This window comes from Phoca vitulina, unplaced genomic scaffold (assembly GCF_004348235.1).
Source record: "Phoca vitulina isolate PV1807 unplaced genomic scaffold, GSC_HSeal_1.0 scaffold37, whole genome shotgun sequence".
Taxonomy (NCBI): domain Eukaryota; kingdom Metazoa; phylum Chordata; class Mammalia; order Carnivora; family Phocidae; genus Phoca; species Phoca vitulina.
The window spans coordinates 14,252,662-14,276,574 of NW_022589740.1; the positions used below are offsets into that span (position 1 = coordinate 14,252,662).

Here is a 23,913-nt window from a genome sequence, read left to right on the forward strand (position 1 = left end):
TAAATATTTTAAAAATAATTTTTTAAAAAACTGAAGAAATCTTAGTGTGTCGTGTTTTCTGTTTTTAGGATTCAGGGCGGGAAGCATCAGAAAGATGGTTTGAAAGGAAGCGGATGGCACTTGCATGGGACTGCATTTTGGTTACGCTCAAAGTGATGGAAGTTGATTTGCATGATTCTGCCACTAAAACTGAAGCGTCCTGTTCATGGAAACCCCCGCCAGAGATTCGGAGTTTACCGAAAGAGGACTCTGCAGAGCGCTGCCAGAAATTCAAAACTAACTATCGGGGCAGGCAGTCGCTGCGAGAGAGGGACGGAACGTGGGACCCGGGGAGCCCCACGACTCTCGCCTCTAAAAGGACTGTCAGTGCCTTCTCCCTCCTCCTGGAGTCGGAAGTGAATGTCACCTGCCGATCTGCCCCACTCTCTGGGTCGTTCCCTCTCCTTCGCCCAGTTCGGACAGTCTCTAGTGACCAGCTTCAGCTCCGGCCGCCTTCGGGCTCCAGTGTCCCTAACCCCCGCCTCTCTCCGGGAATCGCGTCCCCTCCCCCGTGGTCCCGGCCCCTCCAAGCGCTGCCGGGCGCTGATAGGCGGCGGCGCTGACAGGAGGCGGGGCCTCGAAGTCCCGGCCAAACCCGCCCTCGCGTATAAGCCCCTTCTCGGCTCTCTCTCTCCATCTCTCTCCTCTCTTTCTCTCTCGCTCCCTTCCTCCCTGTAACTGAACAGTGAAAATTCACTGGATCCGCTAACAGGCACAGATGTCATGTGAAAACGCACATGCTCTGCCATCCACACCGCCTTTCTTCCTTTTCTGTTTCCTTTCCCCCCCCCCCTTGCTCCTTCTCCTTCTTCTTTGTAACTAACAAAACCACCACCAACTCCTCCTCCTGCTGCGGCTGCCCTTCCTCCTCCTCCTCAGTCCAAGTGATCACAAAAGAAATCTTCTGAGCCGGAGGCGGTGGCATTTTTAAAAAGCAAGCACATTAGAGAGAAAGAAAAAAGAAAAACAAAAGCAAAACAAAACCCAGGCACCAGCCAGACAGCACATTTTTTTCACCCTTCCTGAAAACAAACAACCAAACAACCATCAAAACAGTCATCACCACCACCATCAAAACTGTTAGCATAGCAGCGGCGGCGGCGGCAAACGTCACCCTCCGGCCACGGCGTCCGCCTAAAGGGATGGTTTTCTCGGCGGAGCAGCTCTTTGCCGACCACCTTCTTCACTCGTGCTGAGCAGGATTTTTGGGCTCCGCGGTTCGGGCTGGGAGCAGCTTCATGACTACGCGGAGCGGGAGAGCGGCCACACCATGCGAGGTAAGCGAGCCCGCGGACACCGAGGCTCCCCGGGTCCGGCTAACTCCAGCCAGATGGGGAGATGGGGGAGGGGAGCGCACCCCGCAGAAGGGGAAGAAGGTTCTCGGGGCGCGGGTCTGGAGTTCGCGTTCGCAGGTGGGCTACAAATGGCCTGGGCGTAGAAAGTTGTGGGAAGGTGTTGATGCCTCTCGGGAGTTCTGGAGGGACGCAGGAGGGCGCCTTTTTGGAGAGAGGAGCGGCGCTAGTTGCTTCCTCCCGGTGCATGAGTTGCACTGAACCATTTTTGCTTGTCACTCTCGGGTGCGGAAGCGGACGCCGGATGGAGAGGGCTGCCTCCCGACAGAAGCGGCTGGAAGCACCCGGCGCGCAGTGGTGGCCTGCCCGGGTTGGGTGCGCTGGGCGCACGGGCAGGCGGCGGGGCGCGAGCGAGCGGGCACACATACTCCAGGTTACTAGGCCCACCAGCGTCCCGGCCCGCTAATACGTCCCTTCGTGGGAGTGGTAGGCAGAGGGGCGGTGTCGCGGGACTGGACTGGGATCGTCCCCTGCGTGGGTCCCTTGCGCCGGCGCTACGCCCTGGCCAGGTCCGCGTGCTGGAGCCCGTACGGTCCAGGGACGAGCGCCGCCCCAAAAAAGTTGCGCGGAGAAAGTTCCAGAGGATAGGAGAGCCCGCGCTACCCACGGCAGAGAAGGCTCTTTTATCAAAGGGCTGCTGCGGGAGGCGTGCTGGGTGAGCCCTTGAGCCAAGACCCCCAGCGGCGACAGCGGTGGCAGGTCCCTGGAGCAAGCTGGCAGCTGTGGAGCGGCGCACCAGGGACAGGGGAGAGATACTTCCCCTGGGTACCCTCTGGGCTGCCCCAGTGGATGGCCTGGCCGGGTTTAGGGAGTCACTTTGTCGGTCTCTTCCCCTGCAGTGCTGGGACCTTCAGGTTTCCTGCGCGCTGTGCTCGGACCCTCTCTCCCCCACTTTCTGCTTGGCCACAACTTCACTCTTTTCTTGGAGAGCGGGCCGGGTGCCAGCGTGCCATGGGGATATGTGCAGGTCACTGGGCACCTGCCTCACCCCGTTTTTCTTCCTGGCCACTCCGCAGTTCTTTGTGGGACTCTCCTCTACCCTTCGCATGCCCTCCTGGTCCTGGCAAAATAAAGTTGAAGGTGGCTAACCCCGGACCTCCCTACATCCCTGACCGGCGACAGGTGGACTAGGCAGGTAGAACTTGGGAAGGTGGGGCTGCAAACACTCCGCGCCTTCCACCGGGCAGTGTACACCTCCCACTCTCTCCCCCAACACTTACCTCTCTAGGGGGGCCCCCAGGGGGCAGCGGGCATGCTCTCCCTGCTCCGCACACTGTGGACCCTGGAACTTGGACCCTAGGGCAGGGATTGGGTTAGCCGGCTGGGTTCTGGGACGTGGCAGGAAAGGGAAGGAGGAAGAACAGAGAGGTTGTCCAGGGAAGTGAGTGGGAGGGAGATAGCTGAAGATCAGGGACAAGGACATCTTCGTGGGATGATTGACCCGTGCCCTGGAAGTGGGAGCTCCCGTCATGCGAACTGGTTCCAGTTGAGTGTCCCAGTTGGGGGTTTGGTCACAGGCTCCACTGTCCAAATTCTTTCAGAAAACTGTACTTGGGCAATTGGCGAGTATAGAACCTTAAGTGAAAGATGCCCCCGTCTTTGTTTTTCTTTTTCTGCCCCATCTCACCACCATCCGCTCTCCTTTCAGTTTCGCCTACTCTGGCCAGGGGCTGCCAGTTCGCCCTTCCCTTACTTCTCCCCTTCCAACATTCCTCGGTTGGCTAGGTTATGTTCTGAAGGTCCGAAAGCACGCGTCACCTTCGCTCCGACCCGGCACTAGGATGTGCGGCGTAAAAGCCGCTCACTCTCCCCTTAAATTGAAGAAAACGGAGCAGTGTGGGGCAGGAGTGGGTTGTAGCTTGATCGCGCTGCTCCTGAAGGAGCAATATGCCGAGACAGTCCGGGTTCGCCACTGCGCTTGCTTCGTTCGGGGACTCTAACAGCCTGAAGGGTTGAAAGCCAGGAGCTCGCGTAGTGCTCACCTTTAGAAACCAGTCGAAAACCCACACCCGGTTTCCAGAAGGCGTCACCCCAGCCAGGCTGCCCAGAAGAGTTTACAAGTCCTAACTTAAAACGGCTCTCCGGGGGCCCGGGGCCTCCCGCTGGAGAAAAAACAAGCTTACCAGGTGGCAGAGACCTTTCCTCTACCTCCCAGGCTCTCTTTTCCTGACCCCTTACTGTCTCTCCTCTGCCCTCCCTACGCATTTCCTACAGGCTCTACCCTCCCGCAGCATCAGGGGTTGTTCCTTAAGGATAGGTTGAGAAGAGGTCCCGGTTGCTCAGACCTCTTGTGGGAGTCAGGGGTTGAACTTGAGTGTGAACTTGAGAAGTGAGAGCGGAAACGAATCAGCTTTCTCTTGTGCCTCGGCTACTAATCAGCCTGCATCAGGGGGAGGGGATGGTTTCTGAACTCGGCTTTACAGTGTATCCACTCTATTTCTCCCATACACCCCCCCCCCAGCGCACACACACACACACACACACACATACACACACACTCCCCATCCCCAGGTGGTCCCTGTCAATGCCTTGGCCTTGGCTTCACGGTTTGGCAACTATCCTTAGTCAGGAGCTTTGTGCGACGTAAACTTGGTCCAGGATTAAGGGGTCGCCCTCGGGAGCAATCCGGCTAACCCACCCTCCACCTCCTCCAGCCCCCAGCAGACAGGTCTACGATAGTTAAGAGACTTTATCCTGAGGGAAGCTCTGGGGTAAGAAAGGAGTTAAGAGGCTCTGATCTTTGAGGTCATTATGTGCCCACTGCTGAACTGATTCGTTCGGAGCTCGGTGGCTTACTCTGGGCTGGCCTGGGGCGAAGGAGGTTGTCTTTGGTGGCGCACAAAGCATTTCACCCTTTGTCTGCTAGAGGGTACCACATGAGTTCTAGTGATGCTACTTCACAGATTGCATTTTTGAAACGAATAACTTCTGAAGACAGAAGGGAGGACTTTTAATTGGGTCCGTCCATAGGTGAGAAATGAGTGAGCCCAGGTGCGGGTTTCAAGACTCCTTCCTGAGAGGTCTGTCAGCTGTTGATTACACAGGCTCACGGAAATGGTCGGATTTTTCAGCCCTGCCTCCGCAGAAACCCTGCTTCCCAAAACAGGGGCACAGATGTCGTCGCAATCAATAGGTGATTGTGGCTCCTACGGATTAGAAATCTGGTTTTATGCTTGCTGTAAACAAGGATGGGGCTTGGCTTTTCTAAAGCCCAGTTTTCATCTATTATTTTCAGGTAGTTAATTTTTATTAACTGCTAACTTTAGAAAAGCAGCAGCTTGCTCTCAGGGGTATGGTAGCCCTTTGGAAGTCTGGAGCTCTGAATGTACTGCTGGCCAGGCCTTTAGATTTCCTAAACAAATTCTCTATCTTAATTTCTTCCACAAATCCTAATTAAATATTTCTAACCAGAATTCCTATCTTAATTTCTTCCACAAATCCCAATTAAATATTTCTAACCAAGATTCCACATTCCAAAATTAAAAAAAGAAAAAAAAAAAACATTGCTGGAAGGACATCTCTGTCAATAGTCCATTAATAATTGTTCATTAAGTAATCCAGTAAGCTGTCTTAATGGATTCCAAGAAAAGTGAATGTTTAAACAGTTTAAAGAAAAATTCTAAAGGTCTGTTTCAAGTATTGTTGGGAAAAAATAAAATATTTTCTTAGGTGGTTACATCCTGGGACTCTCTCCTCCCCCCCATCCCCATCATCCTGAGTGAATTTACAACAAGTATTATGACCCAGAAGTGTTTGATATCCTCAGTTTTTGGGATATGTATTAGTAGCACCAAGGCTTTTTACTTTTCTAGATGTTCAGATAATCAGGAACTGGGAAACCAGGATGGAAATATAAAGGGAGAAATTCTGAACAGCAAGACTCACAAACATGAAGGATACAAGATTAAAACTCCTTTGGTAGAATTCATGTAAAACTTAGAAGTCCTGGATTTTGCTTTTGCTATCCTGTTTAGAAAACCCTTGAAAGATCTTTTCTTGTATCATTATTAAAGTGGTGTATGTGAAGCTTTGCTTTAACGTAAATAACATGTTTATTTTATACTCTTCATCAAATATGAATGCTAACATTTACTTATTTTGGTAACCATTTGTTAAATACTAAACTATTAGCAGCCTTAAAAGTGATTGTTCTGGTGTAAATGTAATGAGAATACACTTTATTTCAAATTTAAATGTTACAGAATCATGAAACCTAATTTTACCACAACAAGGACTTAACAGCACCAAGAAAATATTAACTGTTAGGGTTGGTCTTCATGAAAATGACATTGGAACTGTGTCATAATACCTACGTTTTCCCTAAAAATAGCATATATAGAATTGGCACCAGGATTTTAATGTGCTTCAAGTTTTTCTAGGTAAAAAAAACAAAACTTTTTTTTCAGCTATTATAACAAATTTTACAAACTTGTATCCACCTTTTAGAAATGTAATGTGGCCATTTTAGTTTTTATACCCTTTAGTACAATAGTCCTGAAAAATAGAAGTGTGAATCACAACACATTAACTAGATTTTTTTCATTGCAATGAATAATATAACTCTAATTTGAAGGACATAGTATAACACTCAATTAATACAGAGTTTAAAATTATTCTAGTAAATTATCAAGTTAAAAAAATTCTACATAGGTCTGCTGGTGTTCTGCAAATTTGTAAATAAAGTGAAGTTCTAAATTGTGAACAATAACATCATTGTTACTGTACATGGGTGAAATCTAAGCCTTGCAGATAATTATATGAGGAAATAGGAGAATTAATTCCAAAGTTAAAACCATCAAATTCTGAACAGATTGTAACAAATCAAAGGTGATGAGCATGTATGTTATTAATGCAAAAGTCATTAGTGATTGAGGTGACTTAGTATATACATATACATAGTATATAAGAATTTCTTAAGACTAAATCATTTTTGTATTTATTCTATAAAGGCATTGAAAGTTTTAAATTATATTGCCATTAATTTAATGTAATTGACATTAATGAAACATTTTATTGTGATGTTAAATTATACAGAAAAGTAAATACAAGGAGTGGACACTGTGCTTAATAATTGATATTTATTCTCAGTGTGGTTTTACTATTCCATCCATTCTCATCTAAGGGATAGAAATTAAGTAGACAAATGAAATAAGTCTTTTGTAATGTAATGAGTAACGACCTTTGATAAAATGAGCACTCTACACATAAAGTATTATTCCTGTAATTTTGTAATCATCTTCCAATTACAGCTTCTTGCAAATATTTATCTTACTTTGAATAGAATCTCTGACTTAACAGAATCCCTAGCAGATAATAGCAGTCTTTGGAGGCGTCTGTTGATACACACTGATACACAATATGTATATGTATGTGCCTATAACCACCCACTCAGACAAGAAGAATGAATATTTGAGAGAGAAAATCATTCTTATCTTTGCTTTCACAATCCAGACTTCCAAATTCAAACATATTTAGAGAAACAGACGTAACTTTCCAGAGCATTCAAAAGGAAGAAATGAATACATGTGGCACTTGAGTCGCATAAAAAGAAACTGTTAATAGCATGTATTTATAAATAATCTACACAAAACTCCATTATACTACCTAATGATAATTAGAGAGAAAAGGAATCAAAGAATTCAGGACTGCCAAATAAATAAAATATTCCCTCTCAAATTAAGCTACAAATTCATAGATAACAAGGCTTATGCCATGAATTGAAGGATGCCTCCTTTGTAGCACAAGACAAAGGGAGCATAGAGGAATAAATATTGATTGAACTAATCATCTGATGAATAGAAATGAGATTTACCAGTGCACCAATATAATAGGCTATGTTAACTAGTTCTTTCATAGCGCATATGCTGCCCTTTCAACCCCTGACCCCATCCATTCAATTCTTAATGAGGGAAACCACAGGTGTTATAACGGCATTTATAGTGAATCAAGCTAAATATAATAACCATGTGGCTAACTAATGGCATTGAGGGGGTGGATTCTTATGAAAAGAAATAGTGTGATCATAGTGTCACAAAATTATTATGCATTTCAAGCCACTTAGAATTTTGGCTTGCTCTGTTCACCTTTAAAATATATCCCTGTGGCCATCAATATTTCAAGTCCTAGATTTATTTTCCCCTTAATAAGTGCAATTCTAGTCATGCTTATCTGAGGAGTCAAAAATGTTACTCAATATATACATTTTACCTACGTTGCTTAATACTTCTCATAGTAAGCATTGAAAACATTTAAAAATAACACTTAGAAGGTATACTATTTTATACTTAATATGACATGCTTTTTTCTTGATTAGTGTTTATTTCTTAAATAATCGAAACAGACTATAACTTTGTAATAATTATTATAATTATATGAAAAGTTTTGTTTTAAAAATTAAATTGGGATGTTCTTGGCTTAGGCAGGTTCTTACAAAGGCCAAAATGAACATGTCACCCTTTTCCAAAACATGAGGCTAAAAACTTGTCCAGAAACATGCCCTTATGAAAGAGCAAAGGTAATTTGTTTTGACTTAAGCATGCTCACCTCTGCATCACAATATTTTATTAACTGGCTGGGTATGATGACTTTGTAAATTACTTTGCTAAAAAGAGTATTTGTTGATGTCATTTTTGTGTGTGATTAGTTATCATATCATGTGGTCCTGGGTTATATTTCTCTAATTCAGAGGAATTATAGACATCAGCAAAGAAAGGGAAAATTAATCTGATTGTTTACTGAATTATGTTTTTTGTTACTAGTTATCACTTTGTACTCATGTGAGCCCAATATCCTGGTACCGTAGGGTATATGAAGGATTTGGGTTGCTTAAAGAAAACCGTTACATAGATTTTATCTCATAGTAAAGCTTTTTTTCCAATGAATATTACAAGTCAATTTAAATTATATTTTTAAAAATGTTCTTATGACTGTTCAGTAAAGCACCCTTCTTTAAAGACTGTTAAATTCATTACCTGAATTTCATTAGAATTATGCTGTGATCATGTGACAACAGCAGATATACAATATTTTCATATTTAATCAGAACTGCAAAAGGTATTCTCTGAATTTGGACACAAAATCTTCCTTAAAGAGGAAACAGCAAAAGCTTTTTTAAAAGGCCTTGACATTTATAGTCCTTATTTGGCATGGAATAATAAGTATTACTGGCCACAAACAAAATTATAAAATATTTTATTTTAATCTTCTATTTTTTAAATACCACTTTCAAATACAAATTTCTTTCCTTATTTGGAACCAACTAAGTTTGATTCTCCCCCATTCTAAAAACTTTGTCAAACTCATGGATCAACTCATTTCTCGGAGAACAAAGTAAGATGTACTCTCAAGAATAAGATTTTCAGTTTCAATTTTCAATTTTAATTTTAAAAAGGATAGGCTCTAAGATTTCATCTTTTACAGACTAATATATATATGTATATGTATATATATATATATATATATATACACACACACAAATAGAAATGTAAGTGATTAACATTTATTTATTCAGGATTTATTGAGCATCTACTCAAAGCAGTGCACAGAACTGAGCCTTAAGAATGCCCAAGTTGGGGGCGTCTGGGTGGCTCAGTTGGTTAAGCGACTGCCTTCAGCTCAGGTCAGGATCCTGGAGTCCCGGATCAAGTCCGGCGTCGGGCTCCCTGCTCAGCGGGGAGTCTGCTTCTCCCTCTGACCCTCCCCCTCTCGTGCTCTCTCTCTCAAATAAATAAATAAAATCTTTAAAAAAAAAAAATGCCCAAGTTGGTAAACAAGGGATGAGTCAAAGCTATGGTCAAAGCAAGAGCAGAACAGAATGCAGTGGGAACATAATCAGAACAGCTCTCCCAGGAGAAGGGATATTTTCGATGGGCCCTAAAGATGAGCAGAAGTCCAACTTTGGTTAATTTGCTCATCATAAATGAAGTTTATTAAATCATTGTTTGTTGTATTACCCAGTTGTCTTTTCAGTTGGTACTATGTGAAATTTAGTTCATCAAAGTAGAACTCCTGAAAAGAGCATATCCTGATGTAGAACAAGTAGTAGTATTGTTTTCATATAAAACTTTTACTAGTAAAATGATTTTCAAGTGACAATTTGAAGAAACCTCTAAGGTAATTCTAAATTACAAAAGGAAAATTTTAAATAACAAAAAGAAAAGAAATTACAGAAAGAAAATTTTAAATGACAAAAAGAAACCTCGAGGGGCACCTGGGTGGCTCAGTTGGTTAAGCATCTGCCTTAGGCTCACATCATGATCTTGGGTCCTGGGATCTAGCCCTGCATCGGGCTCCCTGCTCAGAGGGGAGTCTGCACCCCCGCTTGTGCTCTCTGCCCTTTCTCATGCTCTTTCTCTCAAATAAATAAATAAAATGTTAGAAAGAAAGAAAGAAAGAGAAAAAGAAAAAGAAAGAAAGAGAAAGAAAGAAAGAAAAAGAAAGAAAGAAAGAAAGAAAGAAAAAGAAAGAAAGAAAGAAAGAGAAAGAGAGAAAGAAAGAAAGAAAGAAACCTCTAAGGTAATTTTAAATTACAGGAAAAAAAAGTCTCCTTACACTAAAGGAAACATATTTTTTGAGTATAGTTTGTAAAAAAAATAATAAATAAATAAATAAGCACGGGGGGGAACAGAGAAAAACACCTTAGAGTGTCCTGATACATTTGTTTTTATAAGAGAAATTCTTATTTTTGTAAAATAAGAAAATGGCTGATACATACTGAGTGTCATTTTTTTTTTTTTAACATTCAAGGTTATACTGGAAAGTAGCGATATCTGCTCTAGAAAATTCCTTAGATTGCTGGATATCAGAGAGAATAAAATCTACTGAAGTAATAGGGTATGTCAGCAATATCCAAGGGCCATAGTGATGTTCCTCAAATTCTTCCATTCCAAGAACTTGGATATAAGATTGAACTCTGAAAATTAAATGATAAAATCAACACATCATCGTCTTGCTGATTTTTGAGCTTTTCTTTCTCTTAAGCATATTTAAAGAAGGAAAATTCCTGGCCTCCTAGATAGTAAGAAAAATGTGAGAGTATAAAGCAAGGATCAGCCGCACCCTGCCCAGTGCTATCTATAGGTAAATCACTGATCACACTGAGACACGTATCCATAGCCATTCATCATCAGGCTCTTCATTTGGAAGTGATTATTTGGCGTTCTGGTCTTATACATTAGCTCCTGTGAGCTTACTTCACCTGAATTCTCATACAAAGATCTAATCCACTCTGAAACACTGGTGAGATCAAGTTTCTGAGCCTACGAAGCTGAAACCCAGACCCTGGGTTGGGGAGAATTCACAAAGTGAATTTCACTGCTGAGACTTCCAGGCAGCCAAATTGCCACTCTTGGTCCTAACCCACCACATTCGCGTGAACCTCACCTTTAAATGTCTGCATGGTTAGCAAGACAGAGTCATACATTTTCAGCCTTGAACAATAGATGTGTTTCTTAAAATGCTGCTTATTAATTGGAATTTATCAGACTAAGGAATGGTGCTCTTCCATTGTCACACTTCCTGATAATATAATGGCTATTGTACTCGATCTGTTTATTTCTTGGGCCTCGAAGAATTCAAGAAGTGGCTTAATGACCCCATTTCTTGGGGCTTTTCTAAAAAAGGTGAGAGATTGGAAGAGAGGGCACACAAAGACCCCTCTAACATTTAGAAGCTTTGATTGAAGAGTTATTAATAAGGTACCTTTTTCTGGACACCCCCTCCCTCACCTCTTTACTGAGCCATCAAGGTACTGCTATGTTGTAGGACAATGGACACGTAGATCCATTTCATGTTACGCGTGGGCCAGTGTGCTTTCTGGGTGGTGAATGGAGACTGAATCTTTGTGGAGAACAGTGGTTTTACTTGAAGTGACATATGTAATATGAGTCTAGATTTTTCACTCTGGCTGTTATGAAAATGCCCAGTACTTAGTAAACATTAAACCTCTATTTTAATCTTTCCATTAAAAAGACTATTTAAAGACCATCTTGTTAAATAGGATCAGAATGTGTTGTTGCCTGTAATTAATTCTGAGACTAGGAAATTCAGACAGTAGTACTATTTTTATTTGCCTAAATAGTATAATGAAAATAATTGTAACTAGTTATTTATTGAGCTACGTTTGAAATATGTTTAATTTCACCTGCCCAAGACATGGGTCATAAAAGTACGTCATATTCATTTCATAATACTGCATTAGCAATGAATTAGACCCCTATTCTAAATTTCCCAAGTAAAAATTTCAGTGTATCACTTGAGCTGCCGTGAACATGCAAGTCATATTTTACCATCCAGCAGCTGTTGGCTTCCAGATCCCAGCGTCAAACAATAACACACAAGTTGAAACAACTTAGACATGTTGAGTTGCTAATGAATAATTGGCTCTCATTATTATTGTCAGGTCAAATAATAAAATTATTACACAGAACATTTCCTATTAACTCATACATAAGTTGTGCCTGGCACATAGCAAAGGAATTAAACACTTTTTCCTAAAAAAAAAAAAAAAAGAAGAAGAAGAAACCTTGTTCCAAATTTCCACAGTTATTGAATATGAACAAATGCCACACAGTCTGCTTAAATAGAGGAACATTTGTTCAGGAAAAACACATCGTATCATTAAGGTGCAGTGCTTCTTGGCAGTAATCTGTTTTTTTACAAAATAGTTTAGATAAATTCATTTTGAAATTTTTCGGATCCTAACCTATTTGTCAGTTTGCTCTAAAATTAAGTTTAGAACAGTCTAATATTCTTTTTTTTCTTTTAAATTCTAACTACCTTTCAAAAGGCTTAATTCTAAGCACTTCCACCCTTACACATATATTTTCATTCTTGAGATTAGGAAAAAAAAAAAAAGTTATGTACCAAAGGAAACAAAGGAAAGGAGTCTTTCCAAAGACAGCTCAGAAATATCAATGATAAGCATGCTAAAAGGGAAGCATTAACACCTTTCCAGTTGTGCTTTTGTTTTATTTCCTTTTGTTTACTAATATTACTGAGGGTCAGTTCTGGCTGCCACGCATGCCAGTTAGTTAGAATTTATTTTATTTGTTGTAGAAAGTGTTCTTTTGTAATGAAATAAATTGATTCTGAATTTCTTTCCACTGCAATTTCATTAATGACTTTTGAAAGGTTATCTAACGTGGTTGTTGTGAGTGTTGATTCAGGTCAAACAGACTTTCTTTCATCATAGTACAATGACCAAAAAGTAAAAGAAAACACATGACAAAGTTGTAGCTGACCCCTAACAGTGGATCTTGCTTAAATGTGATTGATTCAACAAATCTTGATTACTGAGTACTTACAATATATAATAGGTGATGTCCTCTAAGATGACAGTCTCAAGAAAAATGGTTTTTCTAATAAAATTCCTTAGATAATTTTTGTTTCATTTGAATTTCTCGGGTCTCCAATGTTGATTACATCCTTTTTTCCTAAATGAGAAAAATAGATGACTTGTCCATAATTATTTGTTAAAGAGGTTGAAACTAGAACTTGATTTTTTTTAAATTTTTTTATTGTTATGTTAATCCCCATACATTACATCATTAGTTTTAGATATAGTGTTCCATGATTCATTGTTTGTGCATAACACCCAGTGCTCCATGCAGAACGTGCCCTCCTCAATACCCATCACCAGGCTAACCCATCCTCCCACCCCCCTCCCCTCTAGAACCCTCAGTTTGTTTTTCAGAGTCCATCGTCTCTCATGGTTCTTCTCCCCCTCCGATTTCCCGCCCTTCATTCTTCCCCTCCTGCTACATTCTTCTTCTTCTTTTTTTCTTTCTTAACATATATTGCTTGTTTCAGAGGTACAGATCTGAGATTCAACAGTCTTGCACAATTCACAGCGCTCACCAGAGCACATACCCTCCCCAATGTCCATCACCCAGTCACCCCATCCCTCCCACCCCACCCCCCACTCCAGCAACCCTCAGTTTGTTTCCTGAGATTAAGAATTCCTCATATCAGTGAGGTCATATGATACATGTCTTTCTCTGTTTGACTAGAACTTGATTTTAATCGAGGGCTTCTGACTGTGAGTCCAGTTCTATTTTCGTTACTCTGTGTTTTCTTTCTTAAGCTGTACTATTTTTTTTGCCCCGGCTACCCATAGCAGACATCAATTACAGAACAGACTAATCAATTACTGAATTATACTTGCTAGGTGCAGACGTTTGACCAGCTTTGGTCCTCAAGATAAAACTCTTTACCAAAGCTCTCATGAGTGTTTTGGCTGTTTAAAGAATAGCTAATAGTAAAGCAAAATTGTTTTTTACTCAATCCCAAGATCTCCTTGGGCAAACAATACTTCTTCACTGTTTTTACTCCTAAAATAATGATAATGACATTTACCGATCTCAGGAAAAATTAAAGTAAGTATTATGGACATATCTACAGATTCTGAATAGAAACTATCCAGTAAAAATCATAACAAATTCAAAATATATAGAGTAAATTTTTCTCATAAAATTTAATTTCATAAACCCAAATAAGTTCTTTCACGGAGATTTCAAATTTTGAGTAAAATTGTGTATTTACAGACTTTTCCTCCACTAAGATCCTAACCTTATCTGCATCTACTTCAAAGAAGGAAACAATTTTACGGGAGGTAGTGATAAAGACTGTTGATTTTTAAATATGAAATTCCCCTTCATTCAGTAACCAACATGCACTTACGTTACAGTTTATAATGTTAATCTACTCATTTGTCCCTCAGCTTGTCAGTTTTCTCTTACGGTGTTTATTTGTCAAGAGGAGGGTTATGTGTCTTTGGCCATAAGCATTTCAAGCAAAGGAATGGGTTGAATAGCCAAGCATACCACCGTTTACCCACCTGAGTTTAATTAATTTTGTGGTTAACCAGGATTGAAAGTCTAGTCAACACATCATTTGTATCAAAGGCCTGTTATCATCCTGTCCAATAATATGTCTTGTACAAGCATAAAATATCTTCTTAAGGAAAGAACCTTGACAACCTAAGAAGAAGCCGTGTCTAATTATGCCCAGACATAAAGAAAAAAAATTAAATTTGGCATTAATTCTAAATAAATACAGAGTTCTGTTCTGCCTTAACAATACTGCAATATAATGTGTTTTGCATTTTGACTGAAACGTAATATTCCTTACATCAAGCTACCGTATGGTTAATTTTTATGCTTTCAAGTGAATTCCATTCATATTTCTTTAAAAGCACAATTATTAGTCCACTATTATTGATTTTTCAGGCCTCTTCAGCAAGCTGTGCCATAACACATAGCTCGAAACGCCGTCCCTACCCTGTTGTTTATTCTCCAGGACTCGAATTGATCTTATTACAAAATGGTCCTGACTCCCACACTAGACTAAATCTGACTACAGCTACCATTAGCAAGAAAATGGATTGCGCCAGAATCCTCATCGCGTTGTCTTCATCTTATATTTAGTACCTAGTGTGTTTAATAATATCATATTGGGAAAAATGGTAGGCTTATCTCAGGTGATTCTCTGTTTTACCTCATGTAAAATAACCTGCTTTGCTTCTTCTGTCTTTTAGAAAGAGGGATCTATTTCCTCATGCTCATTAATTCTGTCAGTCTTTGTACTGTAGCTGCTCCTAAGGAAAATTTTGAAAACCTTTAAAAAAGGAACTACGTAAACCTGAGAGGAACTGACAGATGCAGTGTCATCTCTTTACAAATGTGAGAGCAGGTAAAATTTATAATAATCTCCGGCCCATGTCTAGTGCTCTGTAGTTTTCAGTGAGCTTCTGCAGACACGCCCTGGATGACCTACGCAGCATTCGCACGCGACACGCAGGACGGGTACAAGTGGGAACACGCCTCGGGTAGCTGGGCCAGAGGAAACCTCCAAATATAAACAGAGTCCTTTTTAACACTTTGAGAATATGACTTCAATGCCTTAAATTTGATTGTCCCCAATCAAAAACATAAACTGTTTTCCAAAAAAGAGGAAATGTGAACGGCTAATAAACATTTGGTGAGAAAGAGCTCAGCCTCACTTGTTAAAAAAATTAAAACATTATGAATGGCATCTTCACCTGTCCAATTACAGTAGGGTATGATGACCTGGACACCCTCATATTCTATCGTAGGCATTACATTAGTACAGCCATTGAGCCTAAAACCTTAAAAATGATCATACTCTTTGGCCTAGTAATTCACCTTCTAGGAATCTTTCCAAAGGAAGTCAAGTATCAACAAGACTATATACCAAAAGACTTGGGCCTAAAGACTTATTGTACTCTCATCATGGTATTTTCAGTAATATAGGGAAAAATTGTAATGCTTTTTAAAGCACACTTCATAGTATATATTCACTGTTATACTAGTATGTATTTACCGTATGTTCAATACACTTAACTAGTGTTAAGTATTTATACATACCTGGCAATGTGTTTTAGGTTCTAAGAATAAAATGGTGAGCAAGAACGACATCACTCCCGACCTCACTAAACCTAGGGATTCATAATTTAAAAAAAAAAAAAAGTTGAAATGAAAAATGGTATATATGATGTGATCTAAGTTATATAAAATGCATAAAAAAGAAACTGTCAAAAACATACAAAAATCTTAAAAGTCACCTCTAGATATTAAGATACCAGATAATTATTTTGTCATTGCCTTTTCTGTACATTCAAAATTTCCCACATATTCTTTGTAGATTAGTCCTAAGTGTCAACGTGAATGCTCAGTTTCTTTTGCACTGGAAGTAAGGCTGTACTTTATCTATGACTCATTGTGTTTTAGTTCCTCCATTTGCCTGAGGTCAGCTAGCATGATAATAGGGGTAAGGTGAAAACTTAATGGCTCATTAAGACTTATTTGATATTTGCACAACTAGTCACTCGACCGTAACCAAATATTTATCAAGGACCTGTTCTGCATCAGGCACTATCCTAAGTGTTGAAGATACAGGGGTGATAGGATTCACTCCCATGCTCTGAAGAGCTTAAGAGTCTAGTCTTGAAAGCCATATGCTATAATTCACGAAAAGTACTGGAAATAGCAATAATGTAAATAATAATAATATGCAGTTAAAAAAGCTTTCTCCATCATTGAGAAATGAAGGGTTCTATCAAAGTTCTTATTAAGAGTGGATTGGGGGGCGCCTGGGTGGCTCAGTCGGTTAAGCGTCTGCCTCCGGCTCAGGTCAAGATCCCAAGGTCCTGGGATTGAGCCCCGCGTCAGGCTCCTTGCTTGGCAGGAAGCCTGCTTCTCCCTCTGCCTGCTGCTCCCCTTGCTTGTGCGCTCTCTCTCTCTCTCTCTGTCTCTCTCGCTCTCTCTGTCAAATAAATAAATAAATAAATCTCTTTAAAAATTAAAAAAAAAAAAAGTGAGTTGGGGCGCCTGGGTGGCTCAGCCAGTTAAGCCTCCAACTCTTGATTTTGGCTCAGGTCATGAATCCAGGGTTGTGAAATTGAGCCCCACGTTAGGCTCCGTGCTGGGGTGTGGAGCATACTTAAGATTCTCTCTCTCGCTCTCCCTTGCCCCTCGCCGCACCTCTAAATCCCTCTAAAGAGTGAGTGAATATTGCCCTTTTTGTCTCTGAAGGCTCATATTAATTTGAGATATATGTTATTTCAAATATTGGAGGAAAGATTAGGATACTCATATAGAAACATTAATCGACTTGCCTTCATTTTACCTCCACTAAACTAGTCCATGTGTATTTCCTGATAATACTGTGGGGTTTTACAATTCTTGGAGACGTTAAAGAACACCAACACAGACACACTCAAGTCTCAAAATATAAGCAGCTAGAGGATTAAGTGATTCCTGTTGGTGAGGTTGTGGGAAATTTGTAAATATTTGTATGCTCTGAGGTAGATAAGGAATCCCAATTTGCCCTTGATCCTATTTGAAACTCATTGGTACCCAGTAGGGCAGGATTCCAGTATGATGTTCACTGCTAAAGTAGTCTTCTTTCACAGGTACTTAAACTTCTAGGGCCGTGGTTCGAAACAGACAGTGGTTTCACCTCCTGGGAGATATTAGGCAATGTCTGGAGATTGTCACAACTGGGGAGATGCTACTGGCATTCAGTCAATAAAGGTCAGGGATGTCAATGAACATTCTATAATGTACAGGATAGCTCCCAAAACAAAGAATTATTCTGTCACAAATGTCCATAGCACTGAGATTGAGAAACCCTGCCCTGGGTGGATGTACATGAAGGCTTTCTAAAAAGCATGGCTTTCCAGGTCCTCAGTTTTCATATGTATTCTCTGAGAAAGCTGGCCCTTCTTTCCCACTTCCCCTTACACAATAACCCCACTTCCACTCCACAAGAGACCAAAACTCTCATTCATTTCAGATTGTATTTTGTATTATCTGTGGTTCCCAAGATGGAAAAATTGCCACTGCCCTAAAAGAAAGAGACAACTTGAAGTACTGATTTGGATGCCGAGAAGGTGAATGATTCTAATGAAGGGGCAAAACATCCTTTGACAAGTCAGGTAGTTTCCACTTCTTTACTTTCAACAAAATTGGAGGAAGATCGAACCAAATTACCAGTTATTTTAGATCATTAAAAATAGTTTTTGATGATAGAATACTGTGTGATTTAAGGTATATGTTTCAGAAGGAATTTAAAGAAGTGAGCTAAATTGCTATGGCAAAATTAGTTTCACTTCTATCTACATATTTATGTGAATACATTTTTCAACACAACATTTCTAAAAACAAAAATAGGAAGAGAAGTGATGCTAAGCCCTATTACATTCTGGTAGTAAGTAATAGACAAGCACAGGTACCAGAATTAAGTGGAAGAAAAAAAAGCCCCATTTGGCTTATTAAGAGATGAATTTTCTTTAAATATTTATTTTTATGTTTAATAAATATAAAATTTGTTATATCTTTGTGTAATTTGTATCCATTGTCTCATAGTGATAACAGTAGCAATAAATCAATCCAGAGGAAATGTTACCACTCAGAACCCATGTCCAAGACAGGGGCATTTTGTGGGGGGAGGGATGCTAAATTTAAATCTATAAACATATTTTTCTTTCTTAGAACTATAACCCTGTGATTTAAAAAGCTCTTCAAACATGAAAATGTTGCCATCAGAATAAAATTCTGGAGGGGGGAGGTGAAATGGAAGTACAAACTTAAGGAGAAAAATATATGTTATAAAATTCCTGTTAGAGAAGAGCTTATTTATGCATTTTCTTTTCAAGTGCATGCTATGGATACCAAAACATTTTGAGATTTAGATTTCATTAATATATTTAAGGAGAAATTCATAATTTTTATTTAAAAATATAAAATCTAAAATGCCCCAGAAATTGCATCCTTCACAGTTGGATAGTGTGTACCATACAGTGTGTTTTTACAAAAGCTCTAGTTGAAGGGAATGCACCAGGACCCATGATTCCTTTTCCACGATGGTCCACCATGTTTTTTCAGGTCCATGTTAACCTGATACCCTAATTGCTTAGGAACTACATTAGATTGAGTACTTAGGCAATAACTGGCTCAAATTCTAAGAAGAACCAAGAATGATACACTGTTCTCTATTAACTTTTCATAGATAACAAGGCACAGTTATTTCTGAGAGGCTTTGAACAATAACCAACTGTTCATTTCACTCAGGTTTCTAAAGTACCAGTTCTGTGTAGAAGTTCTGAGCCTGGGTGGCTCAGTCCGTTAAGCGTCTACCTCTGCCTGCTTCTCCCAGGCTTGTGCACTCTCTCCCTCCGTCTCTCTCATCCTCTCTGACAAAGGAAGGAAGGAAGGGAGGAAGGGAGGAAGGGAGGAAGGAAGGAAGGAAAAGAAAGGAAGTTCTAGATGACCACCAACCTCAGAATCAACAACCCTGAGGTAGAAACAATATCCTATTCAAAAAAGAGGCACTTCAGTACATTCCACCAGACCAGGGGTCAGCAAACTTTTTCTATAAAGCCCCCATTAGTTAATATTTTAGGCTTTATGGCCCATGTGTTCTCTGCAGCAACTGCTCAACATTGTAGCACGAAAGCAGCCATAGTCCATATGTAAATGAATGATAATGGCTGTGTTCCAATAAAACTTTATTTACAAAAACAGGTGTCAGGCTAGATTTGGGTGGGCAATAGTTTGCTGACCCCAACGCTGGACTGTCAAGTCCCTGAGGAAAGGATCCACGTCTTCTTGATTTGTGTATTCCCATCACCCATCCAATAAATGTTGAATAAATGAAAGTATTCAAACATTGGGAGAATCATACTATATTAAAAATATGCTGAAATACAATGCATTATAGAAGAGAATAAGAAGGAGCGCCTGAGTGGGTTAAGTGTCTGCCTTCGGCTCAGGTCATGATCTTGGAGTCCTGGGATCGAGCCCCACGTCGGGCTGCCTGCTCAGTGGAGAGCCTGCTTCGCCCTCTCCCTCCCCCCTGCTCATGCTCTCTCTCTCTGTCAAATAAATAAATAACATCTTTAAAAAAAGAGAAGAGAATAAGAAAAGAATTGTAAACCTCATAGAGTTAGGTATTAGCCAAGGAGACCTATTTCTAAGAGGTGCCAGGCAGCTTTGCCACAATTAATAGAATGAGTCTGCAGTACATTATTTATACACATTCCCATATTGAGTGATTAATTAATATTCAAGTATAACTTCTTACATGTTTATCCTCTCTATATTTTGAGCCACTTGAGGTCATACAACTTGGAATCTCCAACTCCAAATTCTTTCCCTTCTTCATGCATAATAGGTAATTGAAACTTCAAATTAATTATGGATGAGGAAAAGTAACTCAAAAATTGACCAATTAGCTGATGAACAAATATTTGGCATATCTAGTATGATCTAAGCATTATGTAGTTGTCAGAAAATATCCAAAGAATAAAATTTATTTATTAAAAAATAAGTATTTTATAGCACTTACAACGTATCATGTTCAGTTCTAATTCCTAACAATGTTAACTCAGTTAATCCTCACAGCAAAATTATGATAAAATAGTGTCTATTATTAGGTCCATTTGGTAGGTAAAAGAATGGAGATACAGAAAGGCGAAGTAACTCATCCAAAGTCACACCTCTAGTAAATGACAAAACTGGGATTCAGGCCCAGGCTGGCTACTTTACTGCCTGAGTCTGTGTTCTTAACTAATGCAAAGTGTTGTCACCTTTCATGAGAAGTGAACCCCTGGGGTCTCAAAAGGACAGATGTGAGTTGTAACTAAGAGCACAACACATTGCCAAAGGATTCTTTAACAGGTAAGGCTAGATGAGTTCAAATGAGTTCAGGTAAAGGCTAGATGAGTTCCTTAACGGATAAAGGCTAGTGAGAAAGTCAGTGTTACAGTGATCAGGATGAATTTTATGGGTAGTCACTTGAACTAAACCTTCAAATTATGTAGAATTTTGTTAGCAAGGAATCATAGACAAACTTCTCAAGCAGAAGGACAGAATAGACAAAAGTTTGGGGGCAGAATTATAAGAAAGAAATTGTATGTGTACACCACTTCACATGAATCAAAATGTAAGAGAAGAAACTAACATTTACTCAACCCTGACTATGTGTCAGCTGCTACAGTAGGTCCTTGACCTCTTAGGGAGCTGGTTACAATCTCAGGCATTAAAGGGAGACAGTCAGGTTCCAGTCCAGCTTTCTGTATGTACTGTGTGGCCTTGGGCAAATTACTTAACTTCTCTGGGCCTCAGTTTCTTTTGTAAAATGAAGATTAAAAGTACTTGCATCATAGGGTCATTGCAAGGGTTAAATTACACGAGCTAACATTATAAAGTGCTCAGCATAGTGCCTTCCTATTCAGTCGCCTTGAGTGTCCTTAAATTTTTGTCACTAAAAAATGTGAAGTACTGTTACCTCTATATTGCAGATGAGAAAGCTGAGGCTCAGAGAGTCTCAGACCAACATCTGTAACATATGCATAATTTTCCCAGGGAGTTCTCACTGGGAAGTAGAAATTTGGTTAGACCGAGGTGAGAACTGAGAGCCGCTGGAGTTCCAAATTAAGAGGTTTTTTGTCCCAAGATGAACTGAGGTTGGGGGGCCTAGTGTTTGAACTTTTAAAAAACTGAAATATATGACTCCTGACTGCTTCGGCATTTAAAATTTGCCTCTTGACAATTTAGGGGTCACTAGATAAAAAAGAGGAGGTCTGGAGGCGTGGCGTGGCTTACGCCAGTGTCACCAGGCTTAGCGGACCTGTCAGTTGCCCCCCTGTAACTCCTAGTAAGTATCCTCGCTGTCACCCAGCAGGTCCTAACGTACCCGGTAAACTTGACGTCAAAACATTGACTGAGTATAACATTGCATCCAATTACAGAGAAGAAATTTAAAATTGTTATGATAGTTTGGTGCTTTTTTTCCTTATATTTATGTACATTCGTTTAGCACGATCAGTTCAAAAAGCTTATAGACACAACATTTACCAGATATAAATTGCAATGTTTCCCCATATACCATCTCGCTAAATATTATTATATCCATCATGGGTTTTTTTTTTCCCCCATAGCTATGAAGGGTTGATCTGTTCTTTTGGAGGGCTGAAGAAACTTGCCACTTTTAAAACAGGAGCTACTCAGTATTTTATTTTATCATACCGTAGACACAACCTATAAAGATCCCACAAAGGATCTAAAATAGAATTTTTCCTCTTCTTCCCGCTAAAACTTATGCTTTCCATTAGGAAAAACTCCTCAAAAATTTCATGGTAGTCTACTTCCAAATACACCCATGCAAAATGCATCTGCAATTTAAAAAAATTCAAATTCTCCCTCATTTCATCTTAAAACAAATAAATGCTTATATTCATCATTTCATTTTTAAGATTCCCCATCAGGAGGGTGATAATTTCAGTGGTGTTTTCTGCTGTAACGGAAGGTACTGACATTGGGAGATCTAAATTGCGAGACTTATGTAACTTGCACTATACTCAGCCCAGCATCTTATGGTCTAATTAAATACAAACTAAGTCAGTTGGCAGAAAAGTACAGTGTTGTGGTGCGGATATTAGCACCTTGTTAGCAGTCCAAAACCTGCTTTCTCAGGCAGAACCTATTTCTGAATGCAAAGTTTTATATAGATAAAAGCTGTAATGTTTGAAAGGCATTTGATGAACTTTTTTGAATCCAGAAAAAATATATATATATTTTCTTACTGGACATTTCTAATTAAAAAAAAAAAAGCTAACCCAGTATTCTTATAAACAGTGGACATTTTCAAAAACCATTGTTTTACTATTTAGGGTTCAATGTCCAAAAAAAGTAAAGAAATTTATTTTTAATGTTGTATAAATATAAATGTGTTATAAGGTCCATGTTCCCCTGACATGAATCTGTATTTCTTCATCATCACGGTTAATTCTTATTGATCACTTACTATGTTCTAGGCACTGTTGTGAGCACTTTATATTAATTACTTCAGTTAATCATCAGAATAGGTCCTTGAAATTAGTAGTATTTTTTTTTTATCCTAGTTACACAGTTGAGGAAAATGAAGCACAGAGAGGTTAAGTAACTTGTCCAAGGTCGCCCAGATTGCACGTGGAGGAGCTCGATTCGAATCTAGGGTTTTAACAGCTGTGCTCTCCCCTCTCCTCACTTATGGCCAGAGGATGCTGCAAGCTGATATCCTACTGTTAGTCTGTCTTGTCTGTCTCAGAGGCCCTCGCTCGGTGCCTGACCTTCAGACGCCTACCTAACACTAGTCAGGCCAAAGCTAGGTTCGCAGTCTGGGGAAAAACGCTCTGGTTCATCTTTCTCTTTGTGTCACAACCAATATTAAAATTTCCTTTCTCATCGCCACTCGTTGAACATCTGGGATGAGAAGATGATCGTTCAAAATCACTTGAAAGCCTGTCTTTCTACTATAGACATTCATTTAAAAAAATCGCCACCAAAGACCATACAACTGAGCCTGGCTCTGAGGCAACCTGTCTTAATTTGAGAATGTGTGGCTCACACCCAAGTGCAAGCAGTATCCAACACAATGATAATTTGTTGTCTTACCAAATGCAGACTGTCTTCTGAGGATTTCGTGGAAAGGATTCTGGAATTTAAATCAAGAGGCCTTTTGCTGCCCTTAATTGACTGTGTATCCTAGGCAGGTCTCCTCTTAGGCTGACCTCCTCATCTCTAAATAAGATTGTCTCCAAGGTACCTCCAGCTTTCAAGTCCATAGATTCATGCCTTTAAGGACAAAATACTTTGTTACCAGTATTGTTTTTCTGTTGTTTTGGTTATGGAGGGATCAGAGGTTTTTTTAGATTAGGTAACCTGTCCAAAACCAGGTATAAGGTGCACACATTGGGATTCTACCTCAGGACCATGTACTTCCAGAATCCTGACCTGGAATGTCCTTGGTGATTCTAAAATTGAATAGACCTGTCCCTGACACTGTGCCTGGTCTCCAGCTTTATTAGAATTATAGTGTATTTCTACATAGTCCCATGTCTTACAATACACCAGTAACACTATATTCATTAGAACTATATAGTAAGGGTCACAGATACCACAAGAAGAGTCTGATTGCTCCTGAATTCTATTATAAGGTATATACCACTGAGAAATTTAGC

At 39.9% G+C, this 23,913-nt stretch overlaps 1 protein-coding gene across 1 annotated transcript in view; it reads left to right on the plus strand.

Moving 5' to 3' along the window:
- The first annotated feature begins 660 nt into the window (after nt 1-660).
- RORB (RAR related orphan receptor B) overlaps nt 661-23,913 on the plus strand; it is a 185,648-nt gene continuing 162,395 nt past the window's right edge. Inside the window, exon 1 of the mRNA XM_032427637.1 lies at nt 661-1,316. Within this exon, the coding sequence (XP_032283528.1) occupies nt 1,310-1,316 (7 nt within the window). The 5' untranslated portion in view covers nt 661-1,309. The remainder of the gene's footprint in view (nt 1,317-23,913) is intronic.